At 61.7% G+C, this 21064-nt stretch overlaps 1 protein-coding gene across 2 annotated transcripts in view; it reads left to right on the top strand.

The window, feature by feature from the left end:
* Positions 1 to 21064, top strand: part of STK32C (serine/threonine kinase 32C) — a 74036-nt gene that overhangs the window by 32182 nt on the left and 20790 nt on the right. For both annotated transcript variants that reach the window (XM_055424380.2, XM_088842441.1), the window contains exon 2: positions 8623 to 8678. In XM_055424380.2, the coding sequence (XP_055280355.2) occupies positions 8623 to 8678 (56 nt within the window). The remainder of the gene's footprint in view (positions 1 to 8622; positions 8679 to 21064) is intronic.

The raw sequence follows: 21064 nt of genomic DNA, 5'->3' as shown, positions 1-21064 counted from the left end.
TGTGTGTGTATGTGTGTGCACACGTGCGTGTGTGTGAATGTGTCTGTGTGTTTGTGCATGTGTGTGCATGTGTGTGTGCATGTGTGTGCATGTGTGTGTGTGCGTGAATGTGCATGCGTGTGTGAGTGTGTGAATATGTGTGCATGTGTGTGCATGTGTGTGCACACGTGCGTGTGTGTGAATGTGTGTGTGTGTTTGTGCATGTGTGTGCATGTGTGTGTGCATGTGTGTGCATGTGTGTGTGTGCGTGAATGTGCATGCGTGTGTGACTGTGTGAATATGTGTGCATGTGTGTGTGCATGTGTGTGCACACGTGCGTGTGTGTGAATGTGTGTGTGTGTTTGTGCATGTGTGTGCATGTGTGTGTGCATGTGTGTGTATGTGTGTGCACACGTGCGTGTGTGTGTGTGTTTGTGCATGTGTGTGCATGTGTGTGTGCATGTGTGTGTGTGCGTGAATGTGCATGCGTGTGTGAGTGTGTGAATATGTGTGCATGTGTGTGTGCATGTGTGTGCACACGTGCGTGTGTGTGAATGTGTGTGTGTGTTTGTGCATGTGTGTGCATGTGTGTGTGCATGTGTGTGCACACGTGCGTGTGTGTGAATGTGTGTGTGTGTTTGTGCATGTGTGTGCATGTGTGTGCATGTGTGTGTATGTGTGTGCACACGTGCGTGTGTGTGAATGTGTGTGTGTGTTTGTGCATGTGTGTGCATGTGTGTGTGCATGTGTGTGTATGTGTGTGCACACGTGCGTGTGTGTGAATGTGTGTGTGTGTTTGTGCATGTGTGTGCATGTGTATGTGTGTGCACACGTGCGTGTGTGTGAATGTGTGTGTGTGTTTGTGCATGTGTGTGCATGTGTGTGCATGTGTGTGTACACGCACGTGTGTGTGAATGTGCGTGCGTGCACGTGTGTGCATGTGTGTGCACACGTGCGTGCGTGAATGTGTGTGCGTGTGTGCATGCGTGTGTGTGTGCACATGTGTGTGTGTGAATGTGTGCGTGTGTGTGCGTGTGTGTGCGAATGTGTGAATATGTGTGCATGTGTGTGTGCGTGTGTGTGTGTGAATGTGTGTGCTTGTGTGTGTGTGCATGTGTGTGTGAATGTGCGTGAGAGTTTGTGAATGTGTGTGTGAAGTGTGTGAATATGTGTGCATGTGTGTGTGTGCGTGCACGTGTGTACTTGCGTTAATGTGTGTGTGAATGACTGTGTGTGCATGCATGTGTGTGTGAATGTGTGTGTGTGCAAAAGTGTGTGAATGTGTATGTGTGTGTGTATGTGTGTGTGAGTGTGTTTTGTGTGTGACTGTGTGTGTGTATGTGTGCATGTGTGTGTGAATGTGTAAATGTGTGTGTGCATGAGTGTGTGTGTGTGCATGTGTGTGAATGTGTGTGAGTGTGTGAATGTGTGTGTTAGTGTGTGTATGTGCGCATGTGTGTGTGCGTGTGTGAATGTGTGCGTGAGTGTGTGTATATGTGTGTGTGTGTATGCATGTGTGTGAGTGTGTGTGAATGTGTGTGAATGTGCGTGTGTGAATGAGTGTGTGTGCGTATGTGTGTGTGCGTGCGCGCGTGGTCAGTCACTAAGTCGTGTCCGACTCTGCAGCCCCGTGGACTGTAGCCCGTCAGGCTCCTCTGTCATGGCATTCTCCAGGTGAGAACACTGGAGTGGTTGCCACGCCCTCCTCCAGGGGGTCTTTCTGACCCAGGGGTGACTCCCACGGCATCTCCTGTGTCTTCTGCATCGCAGGCAGATTCTTCACCGCTGAGCCACCCAGGAAGCCCAGGGGACAGGGTGACGGTTCCTAAAAAAGACTGAATTGCCGTTCAATCCAGCAGTTCCATCTGCGGGTGTTCATCCAGAGGGACTGAGAGCAGACCTTAACAAGGACCCCGCAGCCCTCATCCACAGCCGAGGAGACATGGCGGCAGCCTGGTGACCCCACGGGTGGAGAGACAGGCCGTGGGCTCTCCATACTCTGGAGCATCCCTCAGCCCCGAGAAGGGAGCCCGTTCTGATGCGTGGACCTGCAGGCCGCAGTGCTCAGACCCAGGAGGACAGAGGCTGGGCGGGGGGTCCGCGGTGGAGCCGTAGGCCTGCGTCCGTGTTCCCCGCACTGCTGCTCGGAGGCACCGGGGCCTCGCTGCCCCTCGCTTCAGCTCCAGCCCTCGGTCCACCTGCCCTCCGTGGGGAAGGCAGCAGGGCCTCAGCCGGGAGCCCGAGGCTGCAGATGGAAAGATGTGGGCAGACGGGCGTTTTCCAGCCCCTGAGCCGAGACAGGCATCTCGCTGCGTGCGGGCCTCGACCTCTAGCTAGGCCCTCCCTGTGTCCCCAGCCGTCAGGACCATCTCTTTTTCCCTCCAGGGCCCGGCTCCCTACACACAGCCCAGGGCCTGCCGCTGCCGCCCAGGGTGCAGGTCCTGCTCTGATCACGTGTCCCGCCAGGCCCGCTCTCGGGGGTCGGGGCTGGGCTGCTGCGGATGTAGGCCTGGGGGGCTGCCCGCTTCCATGGTGCCCGGCTCTGACCCTCTCCCGGCGGTCTGCGCCCTCGCCCAGATTCTCTTCCTGGAGGACCCAATGCTGTGCTCCCAGAATTGGCCCCCAGCACGCGGGAGGCACACTCCCCAGAATCCAGACTCACGTGTTCTGGGTTCTCCCACCGTGCTGAGGAGGGCGGGGTGCCCAGAAGGCAGGGTGGGGTCGTGTCAGGACGGGGGTCAGCGTGCTCTGCTGGGCAGACCGGGCTTGGGGCTCAGGACTTGGGGCTTGGGGCTCCTCCTCCCCTCCCCTGCCCCCACCCACCAGCTAAGCCAGGGCGCCCCTCCCAGCACCCGGGGCTTTGGTGCCCTCCCGTCTGTCTGCACGTCTGGTCTGGGGGCCCTGAGCAGCTTTCACGGCTGGTGAGGGAGCCCGGAGGTCTGTCCTGCTGGTGTTACTGGTGCCGGGTGAACCCAGCTGATGGAGGCAGCACCCCTTGGGTGGCCTGGGTGGCGGCACGGCTGCCCGGTCTCAGCAGGTGGAGAGCCTGTCCGCCCTGGGCGACCTCCCTGCGGCCCCGAGGAGCTGGGCCCAGCGGTGGAGACACTGTATCGATCCAACTGTCGGCTTAATCACTAATTCATGACCGTTCCGGTGCTCTGGAGACGCTGCTGTCAGACGCTGAAGCGTGGTTCAGACTCTTTGAAATGGGACGGGAGCCAGGATAAAGACGGGGGCTCTGCAAGGGTCCCCGAGGCCCCTGGATGGGCAGCGTGGCCTCGGCCGCCTGCTGGTCCCCAGCCAGTCACGCGGCCTCACTGCTCCCCGGGCCCCAGGCGCCAGACTGTTCCGGAACCCGGGGCCCCCAGAGGCCTGCACTCTGTCTCCTGGCGGCTGCCACATCCTGGCGTGTCTGTCTCTCGGAAGGGACGGGGTGAGGGCATGCTTCTGCCCTCCAGCTGGGCACTGGGCTGGCGGGAGAGGCACAGTGGGGAAGGGCATGGGTTCTGGGTGCCCCGCCCCCACCCGGATGGACTGGGGGGCACGGATGGACACTGGGGCCCGGAACGGGCAATGAGTGCTCTGAGGGGCCTGAAGGGGCTTCTGGGAGCGGCTGAGGGTGCAGGTGGGCAGGGCTCCTTGGGTGCAAGAGTGTCTCAGATGGAGGGAAGCGCCGGCCCTGGTGGGGTGGTTGCCGGGAAGACGGTCCCCACCCCAACGAGGGGCAGAGCCGGGGCCCAGGGGCTGCGGGAGGGGTGCTTGGGCACAGAGGAGGCCTGTCCCCCGTCCAGGGCCTGCCGCCCGTGCCGCCCGGGGCAGGACAGTGGAGGCGGCGGGGTGCCTGACGGGCCCTACCCTCTGGTGGTGCTTGGTGGTCGCCCGGTGCCCAGGAGCGGCCTGAGGGTGCCCTCCCCGCTTCTTGGGAGCCTGGAGTGCCGGCCAGAGCTCACCTGATTCCCTGTTTTCCGCCTTTCACCTCCTCGTCCAGGGGTCTCCAGACATCCTCGGGGCCCAAGGAGGCCCCTGGTCACAGGGCCTCCCGCGAGGTGGGGCGGGCGGTGAAGAACTGCTTTCTTCAAGTCCTTAGAGACGCTCGGGGATGCCCCCTCCACACCTGTTGCTCTGAGGGTAAATGCAACGCTGGCCGTGGGGACCCTGGGACGGCCTGCTCCCGGCCCCTGGGTCTCGGTCCCCACAGACCTTCAGCCTTGGAGGACGAGCAGTGATGAGCAGGTCAGGGCCTTGGTCTGTCCCTGAGGTGGCCGTCTGCTGACCAGGCCCCTGTGTGTGCCCGTGTCCGTCACACAGGAGGGCTGAATGGGTGCCCCGGGAGGCAGGGTGGGTGCCCCAGGAGGCGGGGTGGGCCTGGGCCTGGGTGCGTGGCCGGGCGGGAACCGCCCTGTGGCCACACGGCTCTGGGGGCCTCAGAAGCATTGGGTGATTTTATCTGACGGGTTTTCTGGGTCAGTTCAGTCACCTTGGGCGTGAATGTCCATAACACGTGACACGTGGTTTGTGACCACCTTTCCCATGTGATCCCCGCTTTGGGGTGGGTTCTCTCGAGGCCAAGAATGCTCTGAAGGCCTAGGTGCCCAGGGGAGGTGGCCTGGCCTGGATTCCGGCTCCTGCCTGGGCCAGGCCTGCCCCCAGACGCAGCTGCCATGCTGTCTTGGACCGCGGGAGGCAGGACACGGAGGCGGGGGTCGCGAGCCGGGCTGCCCCTCCAGGCCTCCAGGGAGCGTCCACCCCCAGGCTCCCCCATCCTTGCTGGCAGCCATGGTGGTGACTCACGACTCAGCCGTCTATTTTTACTCTGCCTTGCTTTCCTTGCTGGAGGCAGCTTTGTCTGTTTTAAGAGCAGCCCCGGCCTCTGGGAGCAGTGCCGTCTGCACCTGGAATCTCAGGGGACCCTGCGGGCTCTGCTCATGGCTTGTTGGCAGGGGCCTCGGCCCCCGGGGGCGGGGCTGACCAGGGTGCTGACCCCTGACGGCAGTCGGTGCCAGGGCATCCCCCTCTCGTGTGGAAAAGAAAGCTGGGCCAGGCATGCGCAAAGCGCTGATGGTTTTATTGTGGGGAAAAGTGTTCAGACGTTACTGGCCTTCTTGCTTCGGGTCTGGTGGTTCCTGCCAAAGAGGCAACTTTCGACTTTCTCTGCTGCTTCGCCAGGTACTCGGGGGGCCTCTGCTCTCCTCTCCTCCCTGCCCTCCTCTGCCTGTGGCCTTCCCCTCCTGGCCACCAGTGGGACCGACGGTGCAGGCTGAGGACGACAGGGCCAGGCCTCCTGTGTCTGGGTGGCACTGGGACAGTAAGTCTCCCTAGACACAGGGCTGTCAGAGCGTCGACCCCGCTTCCAGAAAGGAGCTCCTTGCGTTCTCCTGGGGGTGGCGGTCTCCTGGGGAAGCCTGGAGATCAGACAAGAAACACCCCATCTGGGAATGCAGCCGAGGACCCCGTGGGGAACAGAGCTCTGTCTGGGCCCCTGGGTGTTAGTGCTGAGATGGGTTATAAGGAAAGCGGCCCGTGACGCCAGGGTTCCGGCCGGTGATGCTGGCCCAAGCCAGGGCCTGCGGAGAGGACGCTGTGGGCTCCCGCGAGGCCGTGGGTGCTGCTGGGAGCTGGTGTTGGCGCCTCGACCCTTGTGAAATAGAATTAACGCCTCTCTCCACTCATGGTTAGTTGGCTGGGTCACAATGACCTATTTTCATAGCAACTGCTGTGCTTCCGATGGCCAGCTCTGTACATGAAAGCCCGCCTTGAAGGATAAGTGTTCTCAAGGCCCTTGTTTTAAAATATTTATCCACCTCAAGCGGAGGCTGTGCCTGTGTGTCCGCGGGGCCCCCTGGTGTCCTTGCGGGCCCGAGTGGACACGTGCAGAACTCAGGCTCCCAGCAGAGACGGGTCAAGGTCAGGCAGGACTGTTGGGGCTGAATCACCGTTTCCTGTTACAGGCTGTGACCCGGGAGGTGTTGGACGCAGGGGAGAGTGTGCTGAGCGTCCTGGCGACCTCCCTCTCACTGGAGCCTTGTTCCTCTGTTCCTTGACACCGGGGCCCCCAGCGCCTCCCTGGCCGCAGGGCCCTGCCCAGCAGAGGCCGGAAAGTTGGGAGGAAAGTGGCCACGGTGTGCCCGACCTTCTCTCTGCCCTGGGCCCCCGCCTCCGTGCACACACACGTTCCTGTCTTGGCCTTGGGGGTCCGGCAGCCCCAGCCCCCTCCTCTTGTGGGTTCAGTGCTGGGGGACTTCACCTGCATTTTCGGCGCGCCCTCGGTGACCTGGTGTTTGCGGCGTGGCCCTCACTGCACCCTCCGGATTGCAGCCTCCCGGTCGCAGACCCACCCCCGCTGTTGTGACAGGCCCCCGGCAGCATCTCCTTTGTTCCGCTGTCATGGAAAGCCCGAAGGAGAGCCCGAGGTGGGCTGAAAACCTCACCCTGGCACCGGGCGGGGGTGGGGGCTCACGGGGCGTGCCGTCCTGCCCAGAGTGAGTCCAGAGGCTGGTGTGTTGCCAAAGCCAGCCTGGGTGCGGGAGGGGCCCAAAGCAGCCTCTGGGTCTCAGGTTCTAGGGGGGCTATGGGGCAGGGTCTGGGGATGGGTGGGAGCCATCCTGTGCAGTGGGCCTCGCCCGGGGTGTCCTGCCCCCGTGGGCGGGCAGGGGTAGACTAGGTGTGGGCCTCAGGGTGGGCCATGGTCCACGGGTCCCCAGAACCCCAGTCACCGGAGCGCAGAGTGACCCTGGTCAGTGGGTGGGCCTGAGGCTCACCTGGAGGAGTTCAGGCTGGCTCCACCTCGGAGCCGGGTCCCCGGGGTGGGGGCCACCCTCGGGGACGGTCCCTGCTCGTGGCTTCTGGTCTGATGCCGTGTGTGCCTGCCCGGCGCTGGGCCTGCCCCGGGACTCGGCCCCAGCGCTCCTGAGACGCCTGGCAGCCACGTCCGGGCTCCCTCCCCCACCTCTCCCTGGGCCGCTCCTTTCATCGCCCACTGCGCCTCTGCGGTCTGGGCGCCGCGGCCATCCTGCTGGTGTCTCAGGAAGCAGGGAGAGTTGTGTCTGAACCACAGGCTGGCACCGCGGGCTGCCCGGTGCAGACCACAGGCTGGGGGGCAGGCCAGCTCCCGGAGCGCTCGGCCTGCCCCTCGGCCTGGCTCGGTGCCTGGGGCCTCTGATGTCTCTGCCGACTCGCCCACTCGGCCCCACGAGGAGCCCCTTTACGGGCAGGCATGGGGCTTCCTTGTGCTTCTGGCCTCTTAATGCGGCTTCGTTCCCGTTTTCCTCTGCTGGAAACACGGAAGTCCGGAATTTGTGGTTTTCTCTAAAAGTGACAATTTGTTTGCTGAGCACCCTGCTAGCCCATGGCTCGGAGGCGCCCGTGCTTGGGGCTCTGCTAGGGCCATGGTGGGGCAGCAGGGTATGCGGCTCCCAGGGCGGGAGTCACCACCGTCTGCCCTGGGCCCCTGTCTGGGCGGCCTGGCCCGTGCACTGTGGATGCCCTCCACAGGCTCGGCGGCGGTTCCCACAGTGGACATGGACGCGGCCCCGTCCTCTGCTCTACGCAGAAGCAGCCGAGCTGCGCTGACTGTGGGCAAATGGGCACGTGAGGAAGGAGCCAGGGGCCTTCAGGCGGCAACCGGCCAGACCCAGGAGCAGACTGGGCGGGCGGGTGGCAGCTGGGCCCCGAGCCCCGCAGACCCAGTTCCCAGCTACTCGGTGCTCTGCCCCGTGCCCCGACGCCCCACCCTCTCCCCTGATGCCCACGTGGACCTCCTTAGATCCTGAGGTCCTGCAGACGCCCGGGGCAGAAGGCAATCCCGAGCTGGCCGAGGGACATTGTCGCTCTGAGGACCAGGCCGCCCGCACCCACCTCTGGGGGCGTGAGAGCTGTGCATCTTTCCCGGGTCTGGCCGGCACCAGCCTGCAGGTGGACAGGCATGGAAGGGCTTCTTGCAGACGGGCCTGTGCACGGGGGACATGTCTTAGGAGGCCGTGATGGTTACAGACGCTGGACTCTCCCCGGGGTGCGGGGGCTCACTGTCAGACTCCATGGAGAAAGTCCACGGAAGTGAGGCCTTGAGGAGTCTCTCTTAGATGGTGGGCGGCCCTGTTACCATCCCGGGGCCCTTGCAGGCCCCCCTTGAGCTGGTTCGGAGATACCTGTGGGGCATAGCCCCCGAGGCTGCGGGAAGGATGACTGAAGATCTTTGTGGGTTTGCGGTGGCTCTTGCTGGGGGCTGCTCTGGATACTGTGTGCTCTGATCACGTCCCATCTGTGGGCAGCGTGGCCTGGCTTCCCCCTACAGTGTGCCCAGGAGGAGAGGCTGCCCGGCCCCAGGGTCCCCTCTCTGCCTTGGCTCAGGCCCTCCCTGCAGCATCATGGCTGACCTGACCCTTCTCAGGGTAAGGTGGACCACTGGGTGCCTGCAGGGGCGCCCTGCAGTGTTGGGGGGCTCCCTGCAGTGTCGGGGTCTCCCTGCGGTGTCGGGGGAACCCTGCAGTGTCGGGGGAACCCTGCGGTGTCGGGGGCGCCCTGCGGTGTCGGGGGCGCCCTGCGGTGTCGGGGTCTCCCTGCAGCGTGGGGGTGCCCTGAAGCGTGGGGCTTGGCGGGCACCGGTCTTGCCTCCCCTCACCTGGCACCCCTCTGCTCTCTCTGCAGTGAACCTGGACCATTTCCAGATCCTGCGTGCCATCGGGAAGGGCAGCTTTGGCAAGGTAAGGCCACAGGCGGGGCCGGGCTGGACACATGTGGGCAGGTCAGCCACCAGGGTCTGGTGGAGGGCGTGGGTGTGCTTACCGCAGGGCAGGCCAGCGATGCTAGGGGCCTTGGGTGGGCTGTCTCTGAGCCCGCCACCGCTAGGCTCTCCCGGCCCAAGTCTCTGGGTTCTTGTAGCTCGGCCGGGAGCTGGGGGTACGGATGGCGTGTCCCTGGGCTCCTCTGGGGCCGAAACCCTGAGGCCACTCACCCTTCACACGAGCCCCGTTCTACAGCAGGAGACAGAGCAGCTCGAGGCCCGGGAGGGACGTGCTTGGTGCTTGAGAAGCCACTCTGTGGGGGGCTGGCCCCCCGTGTCTGGAACCCAGAGGCCAGACCTGCTCTGGGCTGTCCCTCCAGGTGGGCAGGGGCAGGACCCAGGTGGCGGTCACGCAGCCCTGCCCCACACCGGCCCCCCAAGCCCGTTCTCCACTTTCTCTTGGCCGGATCCAAGCTCCTGATTGCAGCCTTATCCTGCCCGGAGATCGGGGGTAATTATAACTCCAAGAGGCTGAACAAGCCTCTGCAAAGGTTAGAATTAGCTCCCGGGACTCTGCCTGATGGGCCTGTTGTAAATGAGTCACTTCTGAGAGGACAGTCGCTTTTCGGCTCCGAGGCCAGAGCGGAGTAGGCCGTTGTACTCCGTGTTTCAGCCCCGGAGGCTCGTGCAGGCACCGGGACGCCCTCGCCCACCCCCAGTGCTGCCTTGGGTGACAGGCCGGGGGATCGTAAGCCAGGGAAATGCGCCCCTTGGCACGGATACGCTAAAGTGCTGTGTGTTAGGGGGCCAGGACTGCTACCGTCTCTGGGGCCAGGACCCTACTGATAGACCCCGGCCTTTTGTCGGTTGTGCAGAGACAGCTGATCCAAGAGATGAGGTTCTTGGTTGCTGAGTGTGTCAGACGTTGATGGCCCCTGGGACAGTCTCTGCCACCTGGCCTTTCCCAGTGCAGAACGGGGGTGTGGGAGGTGAGTGGCGGGGGGTGGGTGGGCAGGTGGGACCTCGGGGAAGCTGCCTCCCCAGCCGGGGGGGCAGGATGTTTGCCAAGACCGGGCTTGGGGGGGTGGCTTTGGGGTCAACCAGACGTTCCCAAAGTGGGCCTGGAAAGGAGACTGAGGCCCTTCAGGGCAAAGACTGACTGGAGCTGAGGCTGGCGGGCCTGGCGCCGTGCCGTCCTCACCCCCCGCCCCCAGGCTGCGCCCTCTGCGCCCCTGCCCGGGGGTGATCCGCCCGCCTCACGAGCACAGTGAGCTGCCCTTCTGCCCACAGTCTCTGCCGACCCCAGGATTCTGGCTCCTCCAGCCAGGTCTTGGCTTTGAAAAGCAGGGTCCCAGAGACAGGGCTGGTGCAGTGGAGACAGAGGAGACTCCAGAGATGGGGCTGGCGTGGGGTCCTGCCAGGCGTTTACCTCGGATGCACGTCACCGTGTAACTGTAGGGTGGCTTCCTAATTGGGCCCCCAGTCAGGCCTCCAGGGGTCCCTGGGCTGCGGGGCCGGTGCCAGGGCGTGTCTGGAACGTGGGCTCTGGTGCCTCCACTTCTCCACGTGGCCAGGGCTGTGACCCCACCCGGAGAGGGGGTGAGGACTTGGAGTCTGCTCCCATGTGCAGGCGAGGCCGCGTGTGGCCTTGTTTCAGAGGGTGTGCGAGGGCTCAGGCGTGCCCGGATGCCCAGTGAAGACTGGCCTGAGGGACTGCTGGGAGCCACCTTCAACCCAGTGGGTGTGAAGGGCAGCCGCCCTGGACGCTCCCCTCCGCCCCCCGATGCAGGCACAGGGGTTGGTGTGTCATGTGTCGGCGAGGTAGCCATTCACTTCGTGGCGGTTCCACCTTCGGGGGAGAGTGCCTGGAGATTACCCAAACTTGCTGTATCTGGTCCTGAGGACAAGACTGGACATCGTGTCTGGTTTTGTTTCCAGTCTTATGACGGTAAGTCACCCGTCATGTAAAAGCTGCCGTCCGAGCCGTGTCTGAGTGCTTGGCTCAGTGGCTCTAGGTGCTTCCCTGTGTCACGTGGCCGTCACCCCGTCACCCCGGGCTCTCTACATCCGGTGGAGCTGAACCTCCACACGCTGTGAACAAACCCCATCCTCTCCCAAGCTCCAAGCCCTTGGAGAAATCGTCTCCCAGGATAGAGGGCCTTGTTCTCCGAGGCAGAACGGAAGCCATGAGTGGTGAGAGCCCAGCCCGCACTGGCGTGGGGGTGGACAGGGCTCTGCAGCTGGGTCATCCGGGTCATCATGGCCACCCGGCTGCACAAGGAAGTTGGGTCCTTCCTCAGAGCAGAGAGGCCGGGCGGGAGCGGAGCTGCCCAGCGGCCACTTCCCGTCCAGCTCCAGGCCCCCATGCGGCGCTGGGTCCCCTGGCCGTGCCAGCAGTGGGCCTCGGGGGGCCGGGTGAGCGCAGCAGTGCAGCTGGGCTGTGGGCCTGCGTGGGCCGCCTTGGTGTTGATACCTGAAATCTCAGACTGCAAGGGACATCTCGGTCCAGAGAGCTGAGAGGGGGTGACAGACATGAGCGAGTGTCCTCAGGGTGCAGACGGGCAGGGCTGGCTGGCCCCCAAGGTGGCCGGGCCCACTCATGATCTCTGCCCTCCTGGGCCTGCTCTCCCCGGCTCAGCTCAAGGTGACCTCCGGGCAGCTGTGGGGGACCTTGGGGTCAGACCTCTGTCTCTGGGGACCCCGGGGAGTCCGAGTGTTGCCAGGCTTAGCCAGCTGCCTCCTTGAGAAGGCCTCTGGGAAACCACCGTTTTAAAGAAGTGGTTGTTACGAACGGTAAACTACGAGCATGTTAATTTTTTGTCCACAAAGATTGATCCCCCAAAAGCAGAGATGTCCAGAGGGCTGGCCTGCACGTGGACGCCCCAGCCCAACCTCCCCTCCTGCTCCCCGCCCCTCCTCCCTTCCCAGCCTGGCCTGGCCTGCGGCTGCCCTAGGGAACCTCAGACCACCCCTGGCTCAGGAGTGGGAACAGCAGCCCCGTGGACCAGCCTGAGGCCCCAGACCGCCGCTTCTGCCCGCCCGCCCGCTGCGGCTGGCGTGTGGGGTCTTCTCCACCTCTGCCCCAGCTTCTGGATCTGGCTCATTAAACACCAAACTCCCAGAGGCCTGTTTCTGTGGGATTGGCTTTGGCTTCATCTCTGCTGAGTTCATGAACACTAAGGTGGCTCCAGCCTTGGGACTGGGGGGTCCTATGGGTGAGGGAGGAAGGGCCCCCTCATCCTGTGCTGGGGAGCCCCCTGCCCACCCAAGGCAAGCTCTCCTCAGTACCCTGGATACATCCTCGTAAGCACCCCACCCTCAGATTTCTTTCTTCCAAACATGCCCCTCCTCCCCCTTCCAGCTGGGAGGTCCACTGGGGTTCAGTCCTTGGCTCTGAGCAGCCCCCAGCCCCTACCTGTCACCAGATCGAGAAACCCCACCCCACCCTGGGGCCCTAAACTGACGTGGGCACAGCTCTCAGGAAGCTCAGCTGCTCTGCCCACCCCAGCATGTGGACGGTGCCCAGTGGGACCTGCAGGAGAGCCCTGGGCTTTCCAGGGTGCCCGCTGACCCCAGGGCCCCATGGCAGCTCCACTTCCCTGGAGGACGGACCGCTTCCCCTCCTTGACTCCTCCAGCTGCCCTGGGGCCCGACTCGGGAGCTGTGGCCTCCGTGCTCTGGTCTCCTGCAGTCCCTGCCGGTCTGCGCGTCCCCCGCCTGGACACCCATCTCCCTGCCTCGACCCAGGCGAGCCTGACATGTGGCTGCCCTCCAGGCCTCTCTGTTCCAGGCTACCCTGTTCGCCACATGTGTGGGCACGGGCCCCTGACCCAGGACTTATGGGGCTCCCGTGGGGAGGGGCCTGGGAGGAAGGGTCTGCCTGCCCGAGGCCGGGCCCTGCTTCCTTCTGGGGCCGTCGGGGAACCTGGAAGGGCCCAGTCAATCCTTCAGGCTGCATCTAGGCTCCAGCTGCCCAGAGCAGGGCCCGTACTCAGCGGCTGCCAGGAAGTAGGGTTCTTTTCAAGTGTGACAGGCGTAAGCTACCCCAACAAACCAGGGCCTCTCCAGTTCTGTCCGGTTGAATGACCTGGCTGCAGTTTACTCCAAGGCGGATCATTTAAGGTGGAATAATTAAGACTCGGAAAAAATCGGTCTATTTTTCTGTGGGTGTTGGCGACAGCCCAGCCTTCAAATGCGCCCCTGCCCCTGCTGTGTGTCTGTGTGTGTTTGTGTGCCTGTGTGTTTCTGTGTGCCTGTGTGTGTCTCTGTGTGTACATGTGTGTGTGCGTGTCTGTGTGTATATGTGTGTACATGTGTGTCTGTATGTGTCTGTGTGTACATGTGTGTGTGCGTGTGTATACGTGTGTGTCTGTGTCTCTCTGTGTGTACCCGTGTGTCTGTGTGTGTCTGAGTGTGTGTCTCTGTGTGTACATGTGTGTGTGTGTGTCTGTGTATATACGTGTGTACATGTGTGTGTCTGTGTGTCTCTCTGTGCACATGTGTGTGCACGTGTCTGTGTGTACATGTGTGTGTCTGTGTGTACATGTGTGTGTCTGTGTGTATACATGTGTGCGTGTCTGTGTGTATACGTGTGTGTACATGTGTGTGTCTCTGTGTGTGTGTTTACGTGTGTGTCTGTGTCTCTTTGTGTGTACCTGTGTGTCTCTGTGTGTGTGTACATGTGTGTGTGCATGTCTGTGTGTATACGTGTGTACATGTGTGTGTCTGTGTGTGTCTGTGTGTCTCTGTGTGTACGTGTCTGTGTGTATACGTGTGTACATGTGTGTGTCTCTGTGTGTCTCTGTGTGTACATGTGTGTGTGCGAGTGTCTGTGTGTATACGTGTGTGTGTACATGTGTGTGTCTGTGTGTGTCTGTGTGTGTGCAGCTTGGCCTCCCCAGCACTGCAGGCAAGGTCTGTTCTGCATCCAGGAAACTGACTTCCCTCCAGGCCACACTTAGCAGGATTATTGCAGGACCTGCTGATGGGTGCTCGGAGCCCCCGAGCCACGTGGATCAGTGGCGTTCACAGCCTCCCCCCAGGACAGACTCGGTTGAGGGGCGCCCCCTGTGCACCTTCCAAGATCACGCTGGCCCTTGGACCGGGGCCACGGGCTGCTGTGCAGGTGGGGGCGTCCTTGGCCCTTCTTGCTGCTCCTCCCAAAAGCCTGGACTCTCCCTCTGGGGCTCTGGTTACCTGAGGACACGGAAGGTGTGTTTTTACTTTTAGATCAAACGTCTGTCTCTTCCCTACCTTCTTCCTGGCAGTGGGCGGTGGGCAGTGGAGGCAAGAATCAAATACCCGCCCGCCTTCCCGATGGAACCTGCCCAGGAGCCGCTGCCTCCCTGCCCCCATCACTGCCGCCCCCGGCCCCGCCCTTCTCCCCTGCCCACCTGGCCGACTCCTCGGGCCTCCAGTCAGCCTCCCTGCCTTCTCAGGAGGCCGTCCTGTCCGCCGGGGCCCACCTAGGGCTGCGCCTCACTCTGGCCTTCGTTTCCACCCAGTGTCACTACTGTGATACTCAGAACAAAGAAAGCATCCTGTGTTGGAAAAACACTTCATCCGCAATGAAACATTTTTAATTGGCCAGCTCTGCTGCTCTGTCGTCTGTCCGTCCGCGTCCTCGGGGCTCCACCCTGACTCGCGGGCTCCGTCTCTTCTAACCCGGGCCTTCAGCGCGTTTACAGCCCGGCTCCTGCTCCGGCTCCGGCCCCTCCGCAGCCTCAGCTGCTCTCACGTATTCGTGTTTCTCATTGAGCGTTCAAATACGTTTCGTCAGGCTCCAAAATAACCTCACAGGAATTTGGGCAGGACTTGCATTTTAAGATTGAACGGGAGGAAAGTTGGTATCATGCCTCCGGGGTCCCTCACGTTGTTGTCCTGTCTGTTGCATGTCGCTCTCATGGTTGTCTCACGTTGAGCTTTGTCCCTGTGGATGGCTCTCTTCTCCAGCCTTCCTTCTGGTTTATTGGGGATGGTGGCTTCTGTGTTCCCACTACCGTCCTGCCCTCTGTCCCCACGGCCCTCTGCCTCCCTGCAGCTGCTGAGGGCAGGGCGTGCCAGGTGGGGGGCGGGGTGGCCCCAGTCGTGGCTCACAAGCCCTCCTCAGGTGTGGGCAGGTGGGCCCTGGCTTTGCTGCCTGTGGATGGCCCGTCCTAGGAACAGCAAGGCCCCGTCCTGGCTTAACCTGGGGCATCTGGGGCTGGATATTCTCCACACTGAAGTGTTATGTAACTGCTGATGCTGTCCTGGGGGTAGGGGTGGGTCTGCAGAGCCCCCAGCAGTGGGCAGCTGGCCAGCCAGGCAGTATCAGGAAGCAGATGTCGAGGCTTCTGATGGGCACAGCCCTGTGGGAGGAGACCACCTCCTGGGGGCCGGGCTGGGGCGTCCCACCACAAGTCCCAGAGGGCCCGGCCCTGGACACAGCACTCTGCACAGCGGGCAGGACGTGCTGTTTGACCAGGAGCACCCCAGCTCTCTCCTGCACCCCGGCCCCTGTGCCCCCCAGGCCTGGTCCTGACTGGGTGGTTCCTCACGGCACCCTTTTCCTTTGCATCTGCACGAAGGCTGGGCTGGGCTGCCACGGGGGCCTCTGGGGGTGCCTGCACCATTGGTGTTTGGGTGGGTGGGCCTGGCCACCCTCTGCCCTCCTGCAGCTGGGCCCATCGGGAGGTCGTGGGGTCCAAGGCAGGACACTTGCTGTGAAACGGGGCAGCGATGGGGGTGCTTCTCCGGTGGGAGACCCGGGGACCCTTCTCTGGCCACCTGGGCCCCGTCGCGTGAGATCGGCACCCTGGCCTCTTGCTCCTGTAGAAGGGCTGGTGGGAAATTATCTGGGGTTGAAAGGGAAGCACCGGCCTCAGGGGACAGAGTGGCTGGCACCCAGGCCATGCCTTCACATCTCCCCGGTTTTCGGGGAAAGGACTAAGATGGTCCCAGCCCCTGAGGACTCCCCTGACCCTGATCCTCAGGCTGACCTGGCAGGTGCAGGCAGGAGGGCAGGAGACTGGTTACAGGTGGGCAGCCTCCCGGCCACGCCTCTCTCCCTGTTTTCAAGGCCCCCGGGGAGGCCACCTCGCCCAGCCTCCCCCCTGCTGCCATCTGAGTGCGAAGCCTGCGCTCACGGTTGCCGTGGCAACGCCGGGAGGATGGCGAATGCTCAGCCCTCCGGAGCACTGCTGTGACATCTTGCTGAGTTAACACAGCAGGAGCCGTTCTGGGTTCAGTGCCTCCCTCATGGCGGAGATGCTTTGGGGGAGAGGGCGGCTGTGGCTGAGGCTCAGATGTGCCGGGTTCTGCAATAGTATGTGAGCCTGGCTGTCTGCAGCCACCTGGGGCGGGGGTGCTGCTGGAGACAGCTTTGCCTGCAGCCCGTGCTTGGCTCTGGACCTTGCCATCAGCTTCCAGCTTCCTGAGCAGGCTCTTCACTCCTTCTCCTGAGATGTCCAGGCGCCAGATCTGGACACTGGCTCTTAGAAGTCGGTGCTATGCGCCATGCCATGGACCTTCAGCCCAGGCTCCACCTTCCCACCAAACCTCGACTGCTGCCGCTCGGGTGGTCTCGGGGAGCCGTGGGCAGCATCACTGAAGGAAAGGCGGTGCTGGGCACCAACAGCACCCTCAGGGCCCTGCAGCCCCCATCCTGGGCCTGGGTGGTCACCGCACGCACCCAGACCCAGTTTTCCCATCAGGGGCCGTCCTCATGGGTCCCACCCTGGCTCCTTGGCCACCTGCTCCCACCGTGCTGCCCGCCCCAGCTCGCTGCCCGCACAGGGCAGGGCTGACCCGTGGCTGCAGCCCAAGAGATGCCATGGAGCTGTCCTCATAGTCACAGACCCGTGCCCCCGGCCTTTGAGCAGGCTCTTGACTGGATTAGTAGGGATATAAGTTGGCTTGGTATTAAGTTTTAAAAAAAAATTAGAGTAAAATACACATAAACTACGATTTGCCATCTTTATCACTTTTAAGCATAGAGTTCAGTGGCGCTGGGTCCACGTACATTGTTGTACAACCATCACCACTTCATCTCCAGAGCTTTCTCATTTTCCCAAACTGAAACTCTGTTCCCCATTAAGACTAACTCATAGCACCCTTCCCTCGCCCTTGTCCTGTCGTTCAGTCATGTCCAACTCTTTGCAAACCCATGGACTGCAGCACGCCAGGCCTCCCTGCCCATCACCATCTCCTGGAGTCTACCTAAACTCATGTCCACTGATTCAGTGACGCCGTCCAACCATCTCATCCTGTGTCGTCCCTTTCTTCTCCTGCCTTCAGTCTTCCCCAGCATCAGGGTCTTTTCCACTGACTCAGCTCTTCGCATCAGGTGGCCAAAGTACTTTAGCTCCAGCTTCAGCCTCAGTCCTTCTAGCCAATGTTCAGGGTTGATTTTCTTTGGGGCCGACTCAGCGCTGGTAGCATCTACTCTACTGTGTCTCTAGAGCCAGGCTCGGCCACGCACCTGGTGAGGTGGGATCACACAGGGTCCCTGGCGGAGCACGTGCAGCCTGAGATCCTCAGGGTTCACCCGGGCTGCAGCTCGTGTCAGAACCCCCTTCCCTCGGAGGCTGGACAGAGTCCTGTGATGTGCATGGACCGCACTCCCTTCTCTGCTCGTCCACTGACGGGCGCTGGGATTCTTTCTGCCTTTCCCTGGGTGTGAATCAGGCTTCCGTGAACGCGGGAGTGAGAACCTCTGTTTGGGTCTCTGCTGTCAGTTCTCCTGGGCATACAGCCGGTGATGGGGTTGCGGGGTCACACGGTGCCCTGTGATATTTTAATGGTAGAGCTTTGATTTCTGTTTAGATCTCGTTTATTGGTGGCTCAGTGGTAGAGAATCTGCTTGCAATGTCGGAGACCCAGGTTCAATCCCTGGTCGGGAAGATCCCCTGGAGGAGGAAATGGCAACCCACTCCAGTATTCTTGCCTGGGAAGTTCCATGGACAGAGGGGCCTGGTGGGCTACAGCCCATGGGGGTCGCAGAGAGTCGGACAGGACTGAGCGACTGGTGCGTAGGCCTGTTCCGGGTTTCAAGCTCTTCCCTGCTCAGCTGGGACCGTTTTCTCTGCTTCGTTCCTCTTGCTGTTGCTTTTCCCACTTGCAGTTGTGTGTTGGTCGTGAGACGAGGGTGCCCTGGGCTGGGACAGTCCCCTCACCGCTGAGCTCGCGTGCGGGCTCCGGGTCTGCAGAGCGTTTCCCGGGCTGAGCCGGCGGCGTGTCCTGAGGACCCCCAGGCCACGGCCCGCCTGGGAGCCCGGGGGGATGGAGGCCTGGGGCGCAGCTTCACACTTTCCTCTCAGTGTTCAGAGAGTTTCCTCTGTCAGATGTAGTGCGCGTGTAAGATCCTCGCGTGACGCCAGGTTCAAATCTATGTTCAGGCAAGTTTGGCCTCAACAGCTGCTCCTTGTGTCCTGTTTCTGCCTTCCTCCCACACGTCCTCCCTCTGAGGAAGCTGGGTTTGTATCTCCGCCGGCTTCCCTCTCCCGTGTTCCCGGGACCTGCTTCTCAGACGCCTGGAGCTCACTCTCCACGCTCTGCCTTTGACTTGACGCTGTTTCTGGCCATCACGCTCATCCGCGGAACCACCCCCGTCCTTGCCCCTCGGGCTGCGCCCCCGGCCCTGCGGTGGGCAAGCGGATGAGCTTCCGCGGATGTGGCAGCACAAACGCCTTACCTGACAGTCGTGGTGCTGGACGTCCAAGCTGGGTCAGCGCTGGGCTGCGGTCGCCACAGGGCAGGGCTGGGCCTTCTGCAGCTCCGGGGAGAGCCTGCGTCTGCCTCCTCCAGCTTCCAGAGGCCTCTGCTCCCCAGTGAGGACCCTGGGGCCCCCTGGATCACCCAGGACAACCCCTGCTCTCAGCATCCTTCACATCACCCCAGCAGCAACTGCCTTTTGCCGCATGGGGCGGCGCATTCGCAGGGTCCTGGGCTTGGGACGTGGGCAGGGGCCTGTCGGGATGCAGGGCCCGTTGACCTGTGGCCACACGTGTTCCCGGTGAGCGTTAGGCTGTGCCCCAGCTTTGAGGCCGCTGGCAAGGCCGTGGTTACCATGCTGCACACGGGGGAGCCAGCCTGTCTTCAGACGGGCTCCTGGAGGCGGGCGGCACAGGTGGTGGGTGGATGCGGTGTGATGCTGCCAGACGCTCCAGCCCTCCGTGGGGCCTGTGCTCCCCGGGGCGTCCACCCAGGGCGGCTGCCAAGGCTGGGCCTCTGCCAGCCTGACAGGCGAGGGGATGCATCGCAGAGCTTTACACTGCATTTCTTCATGAAAAGCCGGGTTGAGTGTTTGCTTTTTCCTCCGTCATGTCTGTTTCCTTATTCATGTTAAACCTGTTATGCATCTGGAATTGATTCTGACTTATAGTGTCATGAATGGGCCATGTTTTACCTCTTTTTATGTAGCTATTCAGCTCTTCCGGCACCATATTTTAATCAAAAGTGGAGTCTCGCCATAAATTTGAGAGGTTGCCTGTATCACAATACTGAGTGTCCTTATACAGGTGGGTCTATTTCTGGGTTTTCACTCCGTCCCGTGGCCCGCCCGTCTGTTCCGCGGTCGGACCACACATTATCACAGAAGGTTTATATAACGTGCTGATACCTGACAGAGCTCACGTCCCTGCCTCCTTCTGCTTTTAAAGTTTTTTTCTTGGCTATTTTTGCTTGACTGTCTTTCCCTATGAATGCTGTGACCAACTTGTCAGCTCCAGGAACAAAAAAAAAATCTGCAAAACATGAACAGCATTCAATTAAAATGGCAATGACCCTGCCATCGGTCACCGACTCTTCTGGGTCACTGGTCGTTGGGGTTTCGCAGGGAAAGCCCAGGGCTGCCCGGGGTCCCTAGGATCCCCAGACTTTATTCCTTCTCACGCCTTAGATCTAATTCCATTTCCTCTTTGTCTGCCTCAAGTCGATTATGGGAGGAAGCAGCTCAGAAGCGAGACCAGTCCCATCTGAGGAAGTGGGCTCACAGGACCCACGCTCGCAGCCTTGGGGGCTGCTCACGGAGGCAGAGGCTTCCGGCCCGACTATTGGTGCTGCTCTGTGTGACGTGGGGCCGTGCTGCCTCTGCTCAGGGAGGCACCGGGCCCCAGGCTCTGACCTGCCACCACTGGGGCCGCTCCCCCCTTGGGGCCTCCTTGGAGGGGTCGGGCCCATTCAGCCTCTTCTGGCCGGGTCACTGACCACCTGAAGCCCTCATCAGCTGCCCCACCGGCGTGCGTTGGGTTGTGCCTGACTCTGCAGCTTCCGACATGAAGCTCAGACAGCCACGCGTGTGCCCGATGGCTGTGGGCCTCCAAGGGCTGGTCTTGGGCCGGCGGGGGCCATGCTGCTTGCCTCCTGGCCTGGGCTGGCCAATATGCAGGGAGGTCAGGGTGCGGGCTGGACTCTGGCCACTTGGAAGGGGGGGAGGGCGGTGAGAAGTGGGCACCGTCCGTGCCCGCAGGCTTGGTCAGGAGCCCTGCTAGGAAGCAGGGTGTTCTCACGGCCCAGCCAGCTTGGAAGACGTGTCCCGTGGCGGCTGTGACAAAGCACACGCCTGGGTGGCCTCCCGCAGTCTGGAGGCCGAGTCTGCAGGGGAGGGGAGCACAGGACTGGAGGCCAGAACGGGGGCAGGCTCTCACCCCTCCTTCCGCAGGCTTTTCAGCCAGACCTGGGAATTAAAGTGACTTAAGTCAAAGGACATCGTTTTGCCAACAAAGGTCCGTCTAGTCAAGGCTATGGTTTTTCCAGTAGTCATGGGTGGGTGTGACAGTTGGACCATAAAGAAAGCTGAGGGCCGAAGAATTGATGCTTTTGAACTGTGGTGCTGGAGAAGACTCTTGAGAGTCCCTTGGACTGCAAGGACGTCAAACCAGTCTATTCTAAAGGAAATCAGTCCTGAATATTCATTGGAAGGACTGATGCTAAAGCTGTAACTCCAATACTTTGGCCACCTGATGTGAAGAACTGACTCATTGGAAAAGACCGTGATGCTGGGAGGGATTGGGGGCAGGAGGAGAAGGGGACGACAGAGGATGAGATGGCTGGATGGCATCACCGACTCAATGGACATGAGTTTGAGCAAGCTCCAGGAGATAGTGAAGGACAGGGAAGCCTGGCGCACTGCCGTCCATGGGGTCGCAAAGAGCTGGACACGCCGGAGCACCTGAACTGAACTGAAGTCAAAGGAACAGAGACACATGCACATTTGTTTAGTGTGCGTTTGGGGTGACCCGGGAGCCCTCATAAGGAAATGAGGACCCACAGACCAGGCAAAACCTGAGTGTCTTGTGCCAGCTTGGACAAGGCGGCCATGTGGAAAGGTAGCTGGAGTCCGTGGAAGGCTGAAGAGGAGGACAGACACTCTAACAAGGTCCGTCTGCA

The sequence above is a fragment of the Moschus berezovskii genome, chromosome 12 (genome assembly GCF_049115385.1).
Source record: "Moschus berezovskii isolate FMDL1 chromosome 12, NW_MosBer_1.0, whole genome shotgun sequence".
Taxonomy (NCBI): Eukaryota; Metazoa; Chordata; class Mammalia; order Artiodactyla; family Moschidae; genus Moschus; species Moschus berezovskii.
Note: the sequence above shows the minus strand (reverse complement) of the source record. Positions and strands in the feature narration are given on the sequence as shown.